This window comes from Lupinus angustifolius, chromosome LG07 (genome assembly GCF_001865875.1).
Source record: "Lupinus angustifolius cultivar Tanjil chromosome LG07, LupAngTanjil_v1.0, whole genome shotgun sequence".
NCBI classification, from domain to species: domain Eukaryota; kingdom Viridiplantae; phylum Streptophyta; class Magnoliopsida; order Fabales; family Fabaceae; genus Lupinus; species Lupinus angustifolius.
Window position 1 is genome coordinate 8,698,486 of NC_032015.1, and position 19,455 is coordinate 8,717,940.

The 19,455-nt window shown below is 33.0% G+C and overlaps 2 protein-coding genes across 2 annotated transcripts; both read right to left on the bottom strand.

Annotated features, from left to right (window-relative positions):
- LOC109352201 lies at positions 7,173–11,034 on the bottom strand. Its single transcript, XM_019594073.1, has 4 exons — positions 10,679–11,034; positions 8,579–9,533; positions 7,856–8,022; positions 7,173–7,620 (listed from the first exon to the last, which is right to left on the bottom strand). Exons 1-4 carry the CDS (start codon positions 10,876–10,878, stop codon positions 7,413–7,415), a joined length of 1,530 nt encoding a protein of 509 aa, XP_019449618.1. The 5' UTR covers positions 10,879–11,034; the 3' UTR covers positions 7,173–7,412.
- Positions 11,741–14,321, bottom strand: LOC109352202 (1-aminocyclopropane-1-carboxylate oxidase homolog 1-like). The gene is made up of 3 exons (XM_019594074.1): positions 13,697–14,321; positions 12,881–13,202; positions 11,741–12,138 (listed from the first exon to the last, which is right to left on the bottom strand). The coding sequence occupies exons 1-3, from the start codon at positions 14,242–14,244 to the stop codon at positions 11,881–11,883; spliced, it is 1,128 nt and encodes a 375-aa protein (XP_019449619.1). The 5' UTR covers positions 14,245–14,321; the 3' UTR covers positions 11,741–11,880.

Consider the following 19,455-nt stretch of genomic DNA (forward strand, 5'->3'; position numbering starts at 1 on the left):
ACATAATTGGCATTTGAACTTAAGTTAAGGTAATTCTATCATAGTTGAATAACTTCAATAAGCACAATAACCATAATATATGAAAGTAAATATATTCATTTGTTCAATTATAGATATATAATAGTGTATATAATATACTTTTTTAAAGTGACAATCGTGTGTCTTGGTTTAAATCACTAATTTCTATTACAAACATAGAATATGCAATGAAAACTTTTTTTTTCCATGTCCATTTTATATCACTAATTTTGATGGTTAATAAAATTTAATCATTTTACAATTTCAGATGATAGCATGAACTCTGTAATAACAAATTTTGTTTTCATGTGATTTCATTATAATTTAATATTAAACAGAGACAACATCATTATATGCAACATGTTTTTAGACAATAATAACATCAATTGTGTTTATTAACCTCTAACATTAACATTGTAGGTTATAGATTGAAATCGTATTTCACTATCTTAGGTTACTAATATGACATAAATTGATTGATATAAAACAATTAATTGAGATTTTTTAAACTATGTATTTTATTTTTTTCACATAAAAATACAACCTATTTTTTTCTTGTAGATCAATCACCATCCTATTTCATGTCATTTTATCTTTCTAGCACTAATTTTTGGTGTATTAAGTTTTGATTTTCAAATCTTATTTATCATATCATAAGATTTATTTTGATTATATTTTTTTACTTTCAAAATTGCAGGTGAGTTGACATACCATTCTCAACATAACATTGGAAAACACAACAAAATCATCAAGCAAAAAGGAGGTTGATTTTGTTTAATATTATTTTTGTTACAATGTTATCAAAGCAGGCATGTTATGGACATCCCCACTATGATCTCTTCATCGGTCTGCTATGTTCATATCGTAACTAATTTATATTTTGTTGTAACATGTTAGGGACTGTTATGTGGACAATTTTAAAAAGAATTGCATATGTATAATTACAATTGAATGGACTGTTTTATGGATATAATGAACTTGATTATACAACAAAGGTTTTTTTTAATCAATGCTTTGTATGATGTATTTATTAATACACTGATTTTATGTCACTGTAATTTTATTGCATTATAATCATTTATATATAAAACTAATAGTTCTGTAATCATACATACACCATCAATTGATTGTGTATTACATCCAATTTTTTATATTTTAATAGTTTGTATTTAGTATTCAAAAAATATGTTTTTAATATGTTTGCTGAAATTGATGGTTCTTATTAAGTTTGTATTCAATTTTTGTTTAGGATTCAAGAATTATGCTTTTAAAGTCAACTAAAAAAACATGCTAGGGTTAAGCATTATCCCTTACAAGGGAATGTATTTAACCGAAAAGAACCTTAAGATATTTCCTGGCCACCTATTTTATTGTTTAATTATTTAAATTATAAACTAATCTTAGACTTGCATGTATATATTACGCATAAAACAGGACTTGATTTGCTGAATGTATATCTATTTCTGTTGATATCAAATGGATACAAATAATCCAAACAATGATCCTTCAATAGCAAGAAAAAAAAAAGAAAGACTATCTTGAAGGATAAGGGTTTAAATTATTCAAGATCAAAACAACTACCACTTTCATCGGTGCAATCCCAACATCAAAAATCTACACCGATGCAAATGAGTAGAACCCCTCTTTCACATATAGATTTAAATTGTGAAAATCTGAAACAGACTTATGGTTTCTTGAATACCAATAGTTGTTCAAGTTCGACATCTCATACCCAACCATCTGAGATCCATGAGCAAACTAGGAAAAAGAGATTTGCAAACCAAGGGTCTTTACTCTTTAGGCCTAAATCTTATGAATAGATATGAGAGCATGTTAGATCTTGAAAACTTGAACAACATGGGACCAAGAAAAGAAAATAAGTCTCATTTCTCATCAAAAGAAAGTTATAGTCAACAATTCAATCATCATACTAACGAAGATGATGACAATTCTGAAATTGACATACAAGGTACACATTTACTAATAATATTTTATTTTATTATTAGTCATTTACAACAATCAATTTTATGTACTTTATTCTTTAGATTTAGACGATGTTAACATTAAATACTCTTCGGAGGATGAAGATCAATTCGATAATTCCCATACAACCTCAATGCTTCAAAAACATCAAGGTTATTTACTATACTTTTTAAATTTTAATTAATTGTAACCAATATAGGCACTAACTTTAAAAGTTATTCTGACATTTGTGATCTTGTTATTGAATGTGATGATTGTGGAACATGCATGTGGTATGAAGAGCGAAAGTGTAAACATAGAAACACTACAACACCTAAATATGAACTTTGTTGTGGTGATGGTAAAGTACAAATACCCTTATTGGAAACACCTCCTCCAATCCTTCAACATCTCCTTTTTGATATGCACTCTCGTGATAGTCTAAATTATCAAAACAATATTCGTATGTACGACATGATGTTTGCCTTCACATCTGCGGGCACAAAATTTGAAAGATCTATCAATAATGTTAGAAGTCCTCCAACTATTAGGATACAAGGACAACCATGTCATCGTATTGGTAGCATGTTGTTGATGCCTGGACAAGGTCCAAAGTTTGCCCAACTTTACATTTATGATACAGAAAATGAAATTCAAAACAGAATGGAAGGAATAAGGTAGATAATAATATTACCTGGATAATAATGTCATATTTTTTCTATTGTTAACAATCTAATTGATTTTTTGTTCAATTGATTAATATAGGAACAACAAGGTTGATTCCCAAGTAGTTTGCCAATTATCACAAATGTTGGATGAAAATAATGTCCATGCAAAGTCCTTCTGAATGGCAAGGGAAAGATTAAAAGATGGTGTAATTCCTAATTTGAAATTGAAGCTAATTTCACATGATGTTTGTCATAGAGCTAGAGCTGATTCTCAAAATAGAAAAAGAAATCGTCTAACAGTGAGAGAATGGATATCCTTTAGATTGCAAACAAGGAAGAATGATGCTCAAACTTTGTTGAGGTCAAGAAGACTTTTTCATCAGTTTTTAGTTGATGCTTATACTATGGTGGAGTCTGAACGATTATCCTTTATCAAAAGAAATCAGTCAAAGTTAAGGGTTGATAAATACATAAATTTCAATCGGTCTCAAACAAATGACCAAAGTGAAGGATCAAATATTGGAAAAAGAATCATAGTACCTTCAACATTTGTTGGTAGTCGTAGGTACATGGATCAATTATACTTTGATGAGATAGATATTTGTAGTTCATTGGGATTTCCTGATTTGTTTCTAACAATGACATGCAATCCTAATTGACCTGAAATTCTAAGATTTGTTAATCCTTTGGGTTTGAAGCCGCATGATAGACCAGACATAATCTCAAGAGTGTTCAAAATGAAATTTGAACAGTTGTTTCAAGATATAAAGAAAAGACATGTCTTGGGTAAAGTAATGGCGTGTAAGTATATATTTGACAATATATTTAACTTTATCTCATATATGTTAGTATATAAGTAATTTTGGATACTTATTATTCCTTTATGATTTAATGTTTCAGATATGTATACCATTGAATTTCAGAAGAGAGGTTTACCACATGTGCACTTGCTTATTTTTTTGCATCCTTCTAACAAATATCCATCTCCAAATGGCATTGATAGAATTATCTCTACTGAGATTCCAAATCAACAACATGATCCTGAACTGTACAACTTGGTGAAGTCACATATGATTCATGGTCCATGTGGGTCTTGCAATATGTCTTCTCCATGTATGAAAGATGGTAAGTGTTCTCGGTATTTTCCAAAAAAAATTCAACAATCTACAATTGTTGATGAAGATGGATATCCTGTTTATATGAGAAGAGATAATGGAAACATTGTTGAAAAAATGGCCATATCTCTTGACAATCGCTATGTTATGCCTTACAATCCGCAACGATTAATCAAGTACCAAGCTCACATTAATATAGAGTGGTGTAACCAAAGTACTTCAGTCAAGTACTTATTCAAGTATATAAACAAATGGTATGATAGGATAACGGCTGTTATTGAACCAACAAATGATGGTGCATCACAGGCTCCCGTTAACATTGATGAGGTTAAACAATATCTTGATTGTAGATATGTATCACCATCAGAAGCATGTTGGAGAAATTTTAAATTTCCAATTCATAGGAAACAACCAGCTGTTGAACGATTATACTTTCATCTTCCAGGTGAACAACCTGTTTACTTTAATGATCACGAGGATATTGACAATATTCTTTCAAGACCAACTGTATCAAAATCTATGTTTACATCTTGGATGGAAGCTAATAAAAAATATCCAGAAGGTAGAACATTGGCTTATGCTCAATATGTGTCAAAATTTGTTTATGTGAAGAAAACTAGGTCTTGGAAGCCAAGAAAATCAGGTTATACAATTGGAAGATTAATTTGGGTGTCTCCATGCACTGGTGAGTTGTACTATCTAAGGATGATGTTGACAGTTGTTAAAAGACCAACATGTTATGAAGATATTAGATATGTTTCAAATATTCGATATGAAAGATTCAGGGATGCATGCTTTGCATGTGGTTTACTTAAGGATGATAGAGGATACATTAAAGCTCTAAGAGAAGCAAAGGATTGGGGTTCTGGTTTCTACTTGAGGAAATTATTTGTCACAATGTTTTTATCAACTTCTATGAATAGGCCAAATCATGTTTGGCAGAACACGTGGCAATGGTTATCTGATGGAATTCTTTACAATCAAAGAAATATCTCTATAATCAAGGTATTCAATAATTATATTACATTGTATTATTAAAATTTGGTTTTATTTAAATATATTATATCATTTAACACATTTTCTATCTTATAGGGTAGGTGCTTACAGATGAACAACTACAAAATCTAACTTTATTGGAGATTGAAAAACTACTTGAAGGAAATTAAAGGAGTTTGAAGGACTATCCTCCAATGCCCTACCCAAATGGGTACGTAACAAGTCAATTAGGCAATAGACTAATATATCAAGAGCTTAATTATAATACAGATGAATTAAAGAGAAACTTTCATTCTCTTTTAACTCTTTAACAGGTAATTCCATTTTCTTAGAAAATTCTTTATTTAATGAATGTCCTAATTAATATATCTATTAATAAGATGAATGTTGACATATTCATTTCATATTATGCAGAAGAACAATATAATATATTCCAGACTATAATACAAGCTGTTAATCGTCAACAAGGTCGCATGTTTTTTTCTATATGGTTATGGAGGAACTGGAAAAACGCACATGTGACGAACTCTATCTTACGCATTGAGATCTCAAAAGCATATTATATTGACTTTGGCTTCAAGTGGTATAACTTCTTTACTATTACCTGGGGGTAGGACAGCACATTCTAAATTCAAAATTCCAATACCAACTTTTGATAACTCTGTTTGCAACATTCATCAAGGAACTGAACTTGCAGAATTATTGAAACAAACAAAGTTAATTATATGGGATGAATCTTCAATGTCACATAAGTTTTGCTTCGAAGCACTTGATAAAAGTCTTTGCGACATCATGGAACAACAAATGGCTCAATTTTGTTTGGAGGAAAGGTTGTAGTATTTGGAGGTGATTTTAGACAAATATTACCAATGGTTCCAAGAGGTTGCCGTTCAGATATTGTGCATGCAACGATTAATGCATCATATCTTTGGCATCAATGTACAATTTTAACCCTTACAAAGAACATGCGTTTACAAAATCATGACAATGATTCAGATATCAAGCAATTCTCTGAGTGGATACTAAAGATGGGAAATGGAAAATTATCTGAGTCTAATGATGGTTGTGCTGAAATTGATATCCTAGATGAACTTCTGATTGTAGATTATGATAACCCAATTGAGGTCATAGTCTATAGCACCTACCCAAACTTACAAGACCATTACAAGGATGAACAATTTCTTCAATGTAGAGCAATATTTGCAACAACAATTGAGATTGTTGATCAAATCAATGAATATGTTTTGATGAGAATTCCAAGTAAAGTATTCAATTTTATTCGACATACACATTTATGTTATATGTATTACATTTACTATATTTATAGTAATAACTATTCTAATGTATACTTACATGCGATGAAAAAGAATATTTCAGTTCAGATGAAGTTGATATGTCTGATGCTAATGATAATGAAGCATTCAACATATTAACTCCTGAAATTCTAAATTCACTTTCAACATCAGGTCTTCCAAATCATAAGATCAAGCTAAAAGTAGGACCCCGATTATGTTGTTAAGGAATTTAGATCAATCTGAAGGGTTATGTAACAGTACAAGGTTAGTGGTTACGAAGATGGCTAATCATGTACTTGAGGCAAAAATAATGTCCGGAAAAAACATTGGGAATATCACTTACATTCCTAGGTTATCAATGTCACCATCCCAATCTCCATGGCCTTTCATGCTTATCCGAAGACAGTTCCCTATAATTGTATCATATTCTATGACAATCAACAAATCGCAAGGACAATCACTACAGAGCGTAGGGTTGTATCTGCCTAAACCAGTATTCAGTCATGGTCAATTATATGTAGTTGTTTCAAGAGTACAGAGCAAAAAAAAGTTGAAGATATTGATACATGACAAGGATGGTAAACCACTGAAGACAACGACAAATGTCGTTTATAAAGAAGTTTTCCAAAATCTGTAACAGGTATTCTATAACTTATTTTACATTTTGTTTCAAATATTTATTTCTAACTAATACAATCTTTTAATTAACAGATTCAATATCATCTCAATGTACAACAACTTTACATCAACAATCAAGTATATACAAAATAAGGTTTATGAGGTAATATTTATTCACATTCTCATGTTAACAAACATCCTCTTTGCAACCAAATTCATTCGAATTTTTATAACATTTTTCATTATTTTAACATTACAGGTTTAATACCATTTCATAGTCTCAATATTTTTACATCAACAATGAAATATTACAAACAATGTTTTAGTAAGTAATCCTCAGTAACATTTTCATTAACAACTTAAGTTGTCACTCTTTAATTAAATTCATGCAACACACATTATCACCCGTGCGAATGCACGGGTTTCCTACTAGTTTGTTAAAGAAAAATATGCCATCTAAAAACAAATAACAGATTTTTTGGTTGTATTTTACAAGCACATAACAAAAGCATGATAAATTACTCTTCTACATACATAATCAGAATCATGCACATATTCTACTGGGAAATCTTCCACAAATTGCTATCACACCTTCATTCAACGAAGCAGAAACCCAAAGTTGACATGCTTCCTTTTGCTTATCTCTTTATTCAATAGACTTTTAATGGAAAGACATGGCAAAAACATTTAGTTGCAAATAGATTCTATCATTCTATTACCTGAATTTGTTGTGTATGTAACTAATCTCCAGTTAGGGCCCTTGGTTTATGCTCAATAGTAGAAAGGGACATTCCTGTCTGGGAAACTGCTCTGACAAATGCCATATTCGCGGTTAAAGTTGGTGCATGCCAATGGTCGCCAGTGCCGAAGACAAGTTTGTTTTTCAATGCTAGCTTCCTAGTAGTTGGCAGGCTCATCATACGTTTCGAAGGAGTGTCAGGAACAACCCTGTGATTATCCCATATAGCTTATCAGCGCAAAATGTTGAAATATAATTTAAACATTGGCAACAAGAAAACATAACATCAACAAAGAAACTTGACAAATACATTTAGTGCAACTACATAAGTTTGGTCCTAAAACTGATTATTTAAAATACAAGCAAAAATATTATCCTGTAACTTTCTTTGGTAGATAAAAATTAGTGGTCCAAACAGCGATAGAAATAGTTCAGCAAACTTACCTGAGGCAATTTATTAACTTGTCAGCTCTCAGTTTCTCATTGGGTCCTCCACACATGGATACCAACTCCTTAAATTCCATACGAACACTATCACAAATTATGCCTATCTTCCCACATAAGAGTTTACCAAATTCCACATGGATTGGGTTTTGAAGTTCAGACATAATCTAGCACAAGAATTGTGGAATTCTTTAGTCAATTCACTTGATACAGATAAAAGTCAAAAGAAGTCCAAAAAACTACATAGAATGCTCACATTGAGTTCTGAAGTGAAAACTTCAGCACCAAATAACTTTTGGTTAGAAAACTACCCCATAAGAAGGAGAAGTGATCAAATATGAACATAGTAACTGGTAATCTACCGAATATGATACATTATTGCCTTTCATTATGGATGGAGACATTAAGTAAATTTGTGAACAAGGGTTAATCAACTTAATGAACTTTGGTTAACACTGACATTGCAGCATTTCAAGGAAATGATATTGATAAATAACAAATTTGGTAAACAGAGTTAATTAAAAGGTACAACCTTCTGCATGTTAATAAAATAATGGTCTTTTATTGAATATTTTACCAAATATAATAAGCACGCAATAAGCCAGAAATGCAAAAATCACATTGCAATATTACTCAATGATTATTTATATGTATAGTGGTGTATGTCCAGGATAATTCAATGACAAAGAAGTATGTGGAAAACATGTTGATGAGATGACTCACTTGACCAACAACAAAGTCAGTGTTTCCCTTAAACCGCTGCCTCAGTTCACTCTCTGGAGTGGACAAAAGTTTCTTCGAACCCCCATTACTAATTCCTGATACAAGAGCTATCAAAGCTGTTGTATCAAAATTTAACAGATTACTTTCTCCTAGAAGGTACCCAGGTTTAGTGGATTCAGAATTTTTAGTGTTCAAGGAGCTTAGTTTCATTCCCGTAACCATGGTACAGAATGTATCCCCCAAGTTTGATTCGGCATTCTCTTCTGAAGGCTGCAGATGCGTTTCAGCTTTCTCTACTGAAAGCCCTGGTTGTGAAGAGCCCATACCATTGACACTCTCTTCCAAAAGATGCAGTTGAGCTTCAGATTTTGCTACTGAAAGCTCTAGTTGGGAAGACTCCACTGTTGAATCTTGGACCTTACATATTGAATTTGAAACAACATTTTCCACATCAGCATGGTTGATTTCAAGTACACATGCATCTCTGTAAGATCTTGCTATAACATTTATCCAGTCACCTGTTTCTTCTAACGTATCGTAACTGAAAACAGAAAACTCAAGCCCAATTTCAGATGCTCCAAACTCATCTCGAAGTTTCTTGTAAACATGGTCTGCAAGCCCATTGGCAAAGAAAAGAATAATTGAGGAAGGTCTTAAGGTTAAAGTAGATTGAGCAGCAGCAATGACTTCTTGAATGCGTAGTTTTAAACCCTTGTTTCTGTGACAACTATTCCAAGAGATGTACTTTGGATTTCTATCAGATACTATAATCCACACGGGCTTCCTATTGAGGGTACACACTACATCAACATGGATGTCTTTGAGAGAAGAACCATGTCTCTCGTCATTTCTAACTGAAGGTAAGAGCGGCACTGACTTGCAAACTCGAGAAACACCAGTTATGAAAGGCTGCTGAAGAATATGTACAACTGCCTCAAGGTGCCCAATGTTCACACTGTTATCAAAGAGTAATACTCAGTAATTGTAAGTAAGCATCAAAGCATCTATAGTTAGCATTGACCAAGGTATTCATATTACAAATAAAAACATGATCCAAACAAAATAAGACACATATTTTTGGTTTGATTGGAAAAGGGTAAAATAAAACAAAATAGAAGCTACTACATCTGAGTAAAGTCACAATAATTCTACCAAGTAATAGACAACTACTTGACTAATTGGCACTAGAAAAAATTAAATTAGCAATTACAGGGAATTCCATTAGCCATTACAGGGTGAGTCTGAGAGATTCCTATAACTTACAATTCCTTTCAAGCCATGAAAGTGGCATGACACTAAGACCATACTCCTAGCCTTTTATTAGATTGATTTCGGACCCAAAATGAAGTTGTTTAAAGGACACAATCTTCTATATAGATGTTGATCTTGGCAAAGGCTGCACGCCTTCAACTAAGAACTTAATTATACTCTCTTTCATCAGTATGAAAACTAAAAAGACTAATATCAGGAAGCACTCAATGAATTTCAGTGTCCTCAACTAACACTTAACCTTCTACAAATTCCTATGAACTTCAACGAAATCCAACAGCTCACATATCTAAAAGGAAATTCCATACGTTCAGAGAGACAATTACATTAGCTTCTAAGCATTCATCCACAAAAGGATAAAACACTTAATTCAGTCCTTCAAATTTCAAAAGAGTATGACATCACCAAATAGATACTGTAAGTTTCTTCTTATTACCAATTAAATCATGGTGGATTTAAAATATCTCCACATTGGACCTTCCGAACATTTAATTGGTGACATAAGATTTCTGCCTAGTGACCTCTGCCGTGAAGGTCAGAGGTTCAAATCCTGGGAGCAACCTTTTGTGTTTGTGGGATAAGGTTGTGTACATTTAACCTCTCGAAACCTCACTAGGAGTCCCATTCAGCGGGCTGCCGATTTTAAAACTTCCAAAGACTGATACCATAATCTTCTTCTGGAGACTAAATTGAGAGTTTATTAATCCCTTTCTTAAAATTTGCATTCGTTTCAATAATTCCATAGAAATATTATAATTATGGGTTGAATAAAACAGAGAACATTTATCAGACTTGAAATTCACTCAAGATGAAGAAAAAAACAAGAGTGACCTGAGAGGCACAAGAGAAGAAGAGGGGCGAGAGAGAAAAGCAAGTTCAGCACGTGCAGATTTGAGAAGAGTTCGTATGCATGAATCAGTGATCTTGGTTGAACCGGGTAACCGTTGAATGGAATCAATGACGCACTTGCATCTCTGTTTCGCTGCTTCCACTTGTGCAACCCTATGCTCCATGCTTAATTGGTGATCCATCTTCTTCAATTTACCATTTATATATGGGTTTTGAAGATTCTTCGTGATTAGAGTGAAGAGTTGAAGACCCTTTTTAAAACCCTAGTAGTAATTCCTGCGTCTGCACTCTGCACTAGTTCTCTTGCAATTCCACTTTTGCCTTAAATGCTTATGAAAGTTGATATAAGGTGAATGATAGTTGTATATGCTTACTTACATGGGTAAAAATAATCATTCTGGAATAATTTTTATATGTAAAAATTGAGAAATGATGTACAGTGGGAAAATGTAGAACGCAAAAATTGAGAAATGACGTACAGTGAGAAAATGTAGAATGTAAAAAAAATTACATTTTCATTGCATTATCCATATTCATTTCATGATCATTGAATTATTAAGTAATTAATATAAATAAATGATATATAATACGGTGATTATATATAATCTTTAAAAAAAAGTTGTTGAATTAAATTAATAACATGTTTCAAACTAGCATTAGAGTATTTATAAATAATGTACTCACGATGGTATAATATTCTTGTACACACTACCACCAATTTCTTAGGGTGGATAAAATCTTTATAGTTTTTTAGTTTAACGTAAGGTAAACAATTGTTGCAAGAACATTATTTTATCATTGGAAGCAAACTAATCCTTTTTAGGATATATTATCGTTATGAAACATGTAATATTTGACCAATTTAATACATGGGGATGTAGTGAGACACAACTTGACAAACACCTTATAGGTAAGAGCAATAAAGAAACATCATCTTAGAAATGTGAAATTTTAACATTGTAATGAGTGTTTAACTTAATTTCTCAATGTTGAATTTCTTTTTATATATTCCTTAAATAATATGTTCATGCCAATTTTCACTGAACTTTTAATTTAACAAAATGATAACAAATTTTGTAATACAACAATTATACCTACATATAAACAGAGTAAAGTGTCATTCTGCTCTTATTTTTACAAGCTACCATTTTAATTGCAAGTATCAATTTCTACAAAATACATACTTATTGCAGTAACTTAAAATGGTCAAGAGCAGATTTCCCATCTAGTCCCTTGTTATCATAGTAAGCAATGAAATCTTGCAGTGATGTTTCCCTATACACTGGGGGGTTATTTTGTGACAATAATTCCTTGATGGGGCCATATACTCTAGTTGTTGGGTAGAGATGAGGAGTCAAAAAACAAGCCACTGATATTCTAGGTCCTCTATGGTTTGCAAGCACACGGTGCTCCACGCTTTTAAATTTCTCATTTGATATAAGCTGCAAAATTGCAATAGCAAATTCCATTTAGCAGAATACTTGTTCATACTCCACTAATGTCACTAAATTCAACAAGCAAATGTGAGCATATAATTGTTCTTTAACACAGACAAGAAAAGTTCGCAGGACTATATCTTTGGTCCTGCTGAATGATGATCACATAATTTATTAGTCATCTACAATTTTTCATCTACCCATTGAAAAACTTAGTATTGAATTATTGTGATCGATTCCTAATGGATCCATTCTAATAAAACATCAATTTGTAGAAACAGTTAATAGAATATTTTCAAGAACAACAAAAATAGATGATGCATGCTCAAAATTCTTTATCACTAAGTTGAGGATCATAGTATTAACTATTGAGGATTTGATTATGCTGAAAAATGGACCATTGGATATGTACTAAAGAAAAGGGAACATTTACAATACTGTGTGAACTACTAAATCATCTGATTTAATGTAATATTCACATCTATATCTGGAATGTTCAAAGTGTGCATTGTGTTTTGCTCACATAAAGAGATAAGAAGAAAGCTTAACATGAAAATCTTCCGTATGAAGACTTTCATAGGGTCCAATGAATTATCTTCAGTCACACACCCTCTTTCTGCTTCTTTTTACATTTTTATTAGATCACAATGGTACAACATTTTTTAAACAAACATGTTTTTCTACTCTTATACTATTTTTATACTTCTTTCACTGTGAGTAATAAAAAGGAGAATAATAATAGAATTACCTGTAGCAAATCTCCAATGTTTACTACTAGAGCTCCAGGAACAGGAGGAACATCAACCCACTCATCTTGGCACAGGACTTGGAGTCCACCAATGTGATCTTGAAGCAGAATTGTAAGGAAATCAGGATCTGAGTGCCTTGTAGTACCCATAGTTAGTTCAGGTTCAGGGCATGCTGGATAATAGTGACTTAGAATTAAGTGGCCTTTTGTACAATCCATTCCTTCAAGATGGTCATGGTTGAGTCCAAGTGCTTCTGATAATAGCTGAAATAAATGTTTCCCCAATACTCGAAGTTGCCTTGAATACTCCATCGTTTCATTCCTGCAATAGCATCTCCCAATATTACTGCATCGGACAACAATGCAACCGTATTGGACCACATTTGGGTCGTATCAGGCCACAACATAACCGCATCGGGCAATATCAGACCGTATCGATTTTAAATATATTCTTTTACATACAAAATAATTCATATTGCAACGACCACAATAATAACCATAATCACAATGACCACAATCGCTACAATTTAAAGCATTGAAAGGTAGATTATCTAAAACTTAGCATATAACTAAATTTGCAAAATATATTATATGGCCCCAATTAAATTGTTTAGATGCTTCCATGGGGCATATCCGTTCCCAAAATCACCATATCGTATATCACATATCAGATTCACCATAAAATATATTATAAAATTAATATAAAAAATGATGAACAAGTATATAAGTAAATCATGTATAAGGGTAACATAGATAAAAAGTTTTGAATGTTCATACCATAGATTCCTAATTAGGGAAGTTGATTGAAAAGGTTACCTACATATCGGGGGCAATTCCTGTGGATCAAGAGGTTCAGGATCCATCACACAGAACAAAGTGTCCCTCCAATTTGCATATCTGGATTTATACAAATCAAAGTTGCTCCCATACTTCACCTTCTTCATCCGCTCCCTGGTATAATACTCAGCCTTCACCTCTTGTGGCAGCTCGTGGAACCCACGCGCCGCCGACACCATCTCCTCCAGCACCTTCGTTGGTATTCCATGATTCACCACCTGAAAAAAACCCACCGTTTCTGCAGCACGCCGGACTCCGGCAACCATCTCGGAGCGGTCACCGGAGGATATGTCTTTGAGGTCAATGACTGGAATCTTGAACTGGGTCTGAGCTGGTTCACCGGAAACTGAGTTGCCGGCGGCGAGATCTTCCGGCGGACGAAGGAAGATACGTGGGACGTGAGTGATGCCGGCGTCAACAAGGCCTTTGACGCCAGATTTGGATTCATCGAAGGCCTTAAGTTCTTTAAAACGGTCATAATTAGTTGGAGTTCCGGTGATAGATTTTCCGGCATCAACAACATCCATTGTTGTGTACTAGAATCTTAGCTTTCTATGACAGCCAATATATGGTTCCTCTGTTTAGTTGACACGACAAGAAATAGAGTCACATTACTGTCACAAAGTTTTTGTACATGTATCACTTATTTTTGATTGACAAGGAAAATAAAATAAGAATTAAAAAATATTTTTATATTTTCTGACCTATAATAATATAATAGTATTTAGAGTGGTAGAAGATGTGTTCCCCCATTCAATACTTTGAACACTTGTCTCTTTTTTATCTACAATTTTGTTGTATTAGTTAAACAAATTTCTCCTCAAACTTATTTCTGGGCGTGCAAAATTTTATTTATTTCATATCACTATGTAAGTTAAAATGGTGTAATATGGTTTGATTTTACATCCAATCTAAAAAAATACATTAAATCCGAGTAAAAAAATCTCTTTTTTTTTTATCTTTTTCCTAAAGCATATTCTTCCCCCAAGTTTCATCAACGGCCCCTTTAATTTTGGAGTCTTAAGGAAGCTTTCACTATTCAGACAACAAAATAATAAAGGAAAACACGTGATATAATATATGAAAATAATCCATTATGTCAAAGGATAACTATAATATCCTATTTATATATGCTATTTTTCAAGAGGTACTAGATGTAGTGGATCCATTGGGACCCTCATCTATTACAATTATTGTATTACAAAGCACTAAAAAGAATGCCCAAAATCTTTAGTATATGCACACTACACTCTTGAATTCTTTAGTATAGTACACACTATACTCCTGAATTTCTCATTACTCATTTCTCACTATTCTCTAATTCTTTCACTACACTAACACTTGTGTTTCTTGTTGTGTGTTTCAGCCAATGCATTGCTTTCATTGTTGTGTTACTAGAAGTCTTCCACCTTTTTTGATATGTTTGAACTTTTTTCCCAAAATTAACGGAACCTAGTAACTAATGACCAACGTGTTCTTGTAATTGCCTAATATTATTGAGGACCAACGTGTTCTAGTAATTGCCTTGTTGTTGAGGACCAACTTTGCACAATTACTAAAATATGGGGCCAAAGTGCCCGAAAAGAAGACGGTGGATTAACATCATGCATAAGCTAAAACCGAGGGAAGAAATATCTTAGGTCACCTTTAAGAACCCCCATTTCTCACATGCATATTTGTGTCTCTCAATGTCATTGAATGAAATTGCACCTACAAGTAGAGGTCCCAACTCCTAAGTTTATGGGAGGCCCATTTCCCCGTTTTGCCCGCTAAGTTTGCGGGCATTTTCATTGGGCATGCGGGTGGCTTGGGCGGCCCATAAATATAATTTAAGAAAAAAAATAAGAAAATTTTAAATAAGTTACGATGTAATGTGATTTTTAATCCCTAAATTTTTTTAATCTAATGTGATTTGTTAAACTTCATATAAAATATCAAAAAATTTGTTAATTTTTTATCTTCAACTACTTTATTTAATTTCATTTCATTTATTATATGAATTTTTTTTATTTTTTTTATTTTTTTAAATTATTTAACAATGCCTGTGGGCCACCCGCAAACCTGTTAGCCCGTTTTAAAACGGGTAGGACATTGAATTTTGTCCGTTAACTAATGTAGGCATGCCCGCGTCCGCGGGCTAGACGAGTCTGGCGGCCCGTTTTGCCATCTCTACTTATAAGCACCAAATAGAATCACTCCATGAGTACTTGGACCTATAGGTGTGCTAGTGCATGTAATAATTATTTTCTAATAATATCTTAGTAACCGCTCAGCACTTACGGGAACGTAGGTGCAATTGGTCGAACCTCGTTATCAAACCCCTTGTGTTATTTTCTTTTCTCTATACTCTTTTACTATTTAATTGTTCACTTGTTCCCAACAATTAGTATTAGAGTCAATTGGTAGATGACTCTTGACCCAAATACTAGGTTATGGTTAAATAGGGTGAAGGCGTGATGGCTAGACAAGGTGTGTCAAAGGTACTACACAAAGATAAAGTATTTGAGTTGAAGGAGAAGAAAACATGGTGAAATTATGGTGGAGGCAATATATGTTGATCTAGAACGCCCAGAAGTTCATGTACTAAAATAGGATCAAGGTGAAGATAAGGATTCAGCTCTTGAGTTTGGCCTTGAGACAAGTGTTAACAATATATCTCTAGATGTTGAGACAATTATCTCATTTGAGATGAGAAGTGATATATCCTAATGGCATGTCTGAGGCGTCATATTGAAGGATATTAATTGTTAGCAGATCCACAAAAGTACACAGACGCTGACTGACTTTGATGTAGGGTGTAACATAGGTATTGACTTTGATACAAGGTGTAACACGAGCATTGGTAGAAATGCAGGAGTGTGATGTGGACATTAGTTTAGATGCAAGGATGTGACACAAACATTAGTTAGCACTCACGCAAGGTGTGTATTGTGGATATACTCCTTATGATGGAGTATGATAGTTCTTTTGAATTAAGATTGTTAGAGTAGACAATGGTGGTAGCGGTTGAAGCTTTCAAATGAAGCTCTAAGATTCGGTTTGACTGAGTATTGAAGAGGATGATTGTTCGTGAACTTTTGTGTAGAGGTTCTATATATCGAAAGACTTCCTAACAATAAGTGACTAGGCGGCATATTCCATTTGATGACGGTACGGAAAGTTGCACTACAAGTTTGAAGAACTAGGCTCTTGGTAAAATTGTCAAATACTCAGAAGGCTTACGCTGAAGGGGAGAAAACTCTTATGTAGTTAAGGTAAATAGTGTGAAGAAGATCTTGCTCCTGACCTTGGCACGGTTTTGATGAAGACACCAACATCACCAAAAAGAAGAAAAGGAAGATGACTTATGAAGACAAACGAAGATAAAGCTTCAAGACATTAGATTAAGTCTTTGTAAGTACTTCTATCCTAAACTCTTAAGTATATATAAGTATAATTGCTCAAACTATTTTTTAGAAAATGTGAGACACTTTTAAAAGACTTAAAACATTTTTCAAAAATAGTGTGTAACAGGTTACTTCATTGAGTAACAGGTTACATGTGTGAGAAAAGAGTTATCCAACTGAAAAACTGATTTTTGAAAGCTGAGTAACCCATTACTCAAAGTGAGTAACCGATTACTCAAAATAACTTTTAAGTATCTGTTGGACAGAGAGTTTGAGTAACCGATTACTCAAAGTGAGTAACCGATTACTCAATATAAAATTCGAATTTCAAGTGGACAGAAAGTTTGAGTAACCCATTACTCAAATGAGTAACCCATTACTGAGAGCTGTTGGAAGTGTTTTTCAAATTTCAAAGTGAAAGGTCTTCACTCCAAACGAAATCTTCACTCCAAACAACTCATACACTTTCAGAAACCTTCAAAGGGTGTTTGTAAACTCTATATAAAGGCTCTAAACTCTCACACAAACAACAAACACAACTTTCATACAATTTTCTCTCAAACTCTCAAAAGCTCTCACACTTTTTCTTAGAATTTATCTTTGAACTTTTTGCAACTTGTTCTTAAACTTTCAAGTTAATTTTAAAAAGTTGCTTCAAGCGTTTCAAAGACTTTTACAAAGAGCATTATATACTTCTATATATATTCAGAGTTTGGATTGCAAGTTACATAAGTTTCATACTTGTAAAGGCAATCTGCCATAGTTGAATATTCTTCATTGTTGTAAAAGAATTATTTCTTTCACGGGGTGTGAAGAGAAAGGGAATTGATTCACTTGGAAAAGGGGTTTTCCAATGGTATAATAATTAGGGAGTGTGTAAGGTACATAGAGATCTCGGGATGAGATATTGTAATTGCAACTCATAATTCTTAGTGGAAAATCTCTTGTGTGTCAAGAGTACTAGACGTAGCCTTCGGTGGACAAGAAGGTGAACCAGTATAAAAATTCTTTGTGTACTCTCTTCTCCTTATCTCTTTCATTTTATTTCCTATTATTTTCTGCATTTTGTTCCGCTGCACTTTAACTTTGATTTTGCAGAAAAAACGGTCATTATTTTAAGACAACTAATTCACCCCCTCTTAGTCGCACTATGATACTTACATAAATTACATTGACACTCATGAACTTTAATGAAATTATACAAATCTTCCTTCTCTTTTTTGTACTTACACAAACCACTCATATTTATATACGTACATTACACTAACCTCATTTGCACGAGAAATACATGTAATTTTTTAAACAAAAAAGATGTGATGATTGTAATTAAAAATTAAATAAAATATGATATACTGTGGAGACAGTCTAAATAATATAAGAATCAAGGTTTCTTCATTATTTTTGGTTCGTTACAAAATGCATCAATAATTCTAAGGAGATATTGGTTAAATCATTCTTATATTATTGTAATTAAATAAAAATAATGAAGATGTATTGATTCATATACTATTTGAATTTTTCTCTCCAATATAACATATTTTGTTCAACTTAATTGTATTTATCAGTATTTTTTATTTAAAATATTGTGCTTATCTCTCATACAAATGTAGTTAATGTAATGTATGTATATAAATTAAGGGGTTTATGCATATATAGGAAAAAGTATATGATTTATGCAATTTCACTAAACTCATGAAGTTGAGTGTAATTGTTAGGAGTGACACATTGAGTAGAACAAGAAACTCAATGTGGTATTTAAGTCATGAGGCTCTCTCACCTAATAGACTAGTTTTTTGTGTTGGACTCTTATCATGTGCTTAAATCCTAACAATTGGTGCTTTCATTGAGAGTTGTGTTACATAAAAGGTACCTATAGGCTAGATTAAGGTACATTATCAAATACTGATAGGTGAGTGAAAACCACCAAAGAGAAAGGATTACCATTGGGTCAGTGTTGATAAAGTGAAAGTCGTCGTGGACGTTGACCCTTAAAGGGAGCAACAATGTTAGGAGTATCATATTGAGTAGAACAAAAAACTCAATGTGATACTTAAGCCATGTGACTCTCCTACCTAATAGACTAGCCTTTTGATTAAACTTTTCTCATTTCCTTAAGTCCTAATAGCAGTGTTGTTGGAACCGGACCGGACCGGACGGTTCGACCGGTCTGACCGCTGACCGGACTTGAAAACGGCTCTGGTTTGCCGTCTTAACCGAATGAGAGTTGGACCGCTTTGAACCGGAAAAAATCCGGTCCGACCATGTTAAACCCGGTTAAACCGGATTAACCCGGGAAGTAAACCGGACGGCTCACTTAAAAATAAAAAAAATGGGACAATGTTCTAATATTTT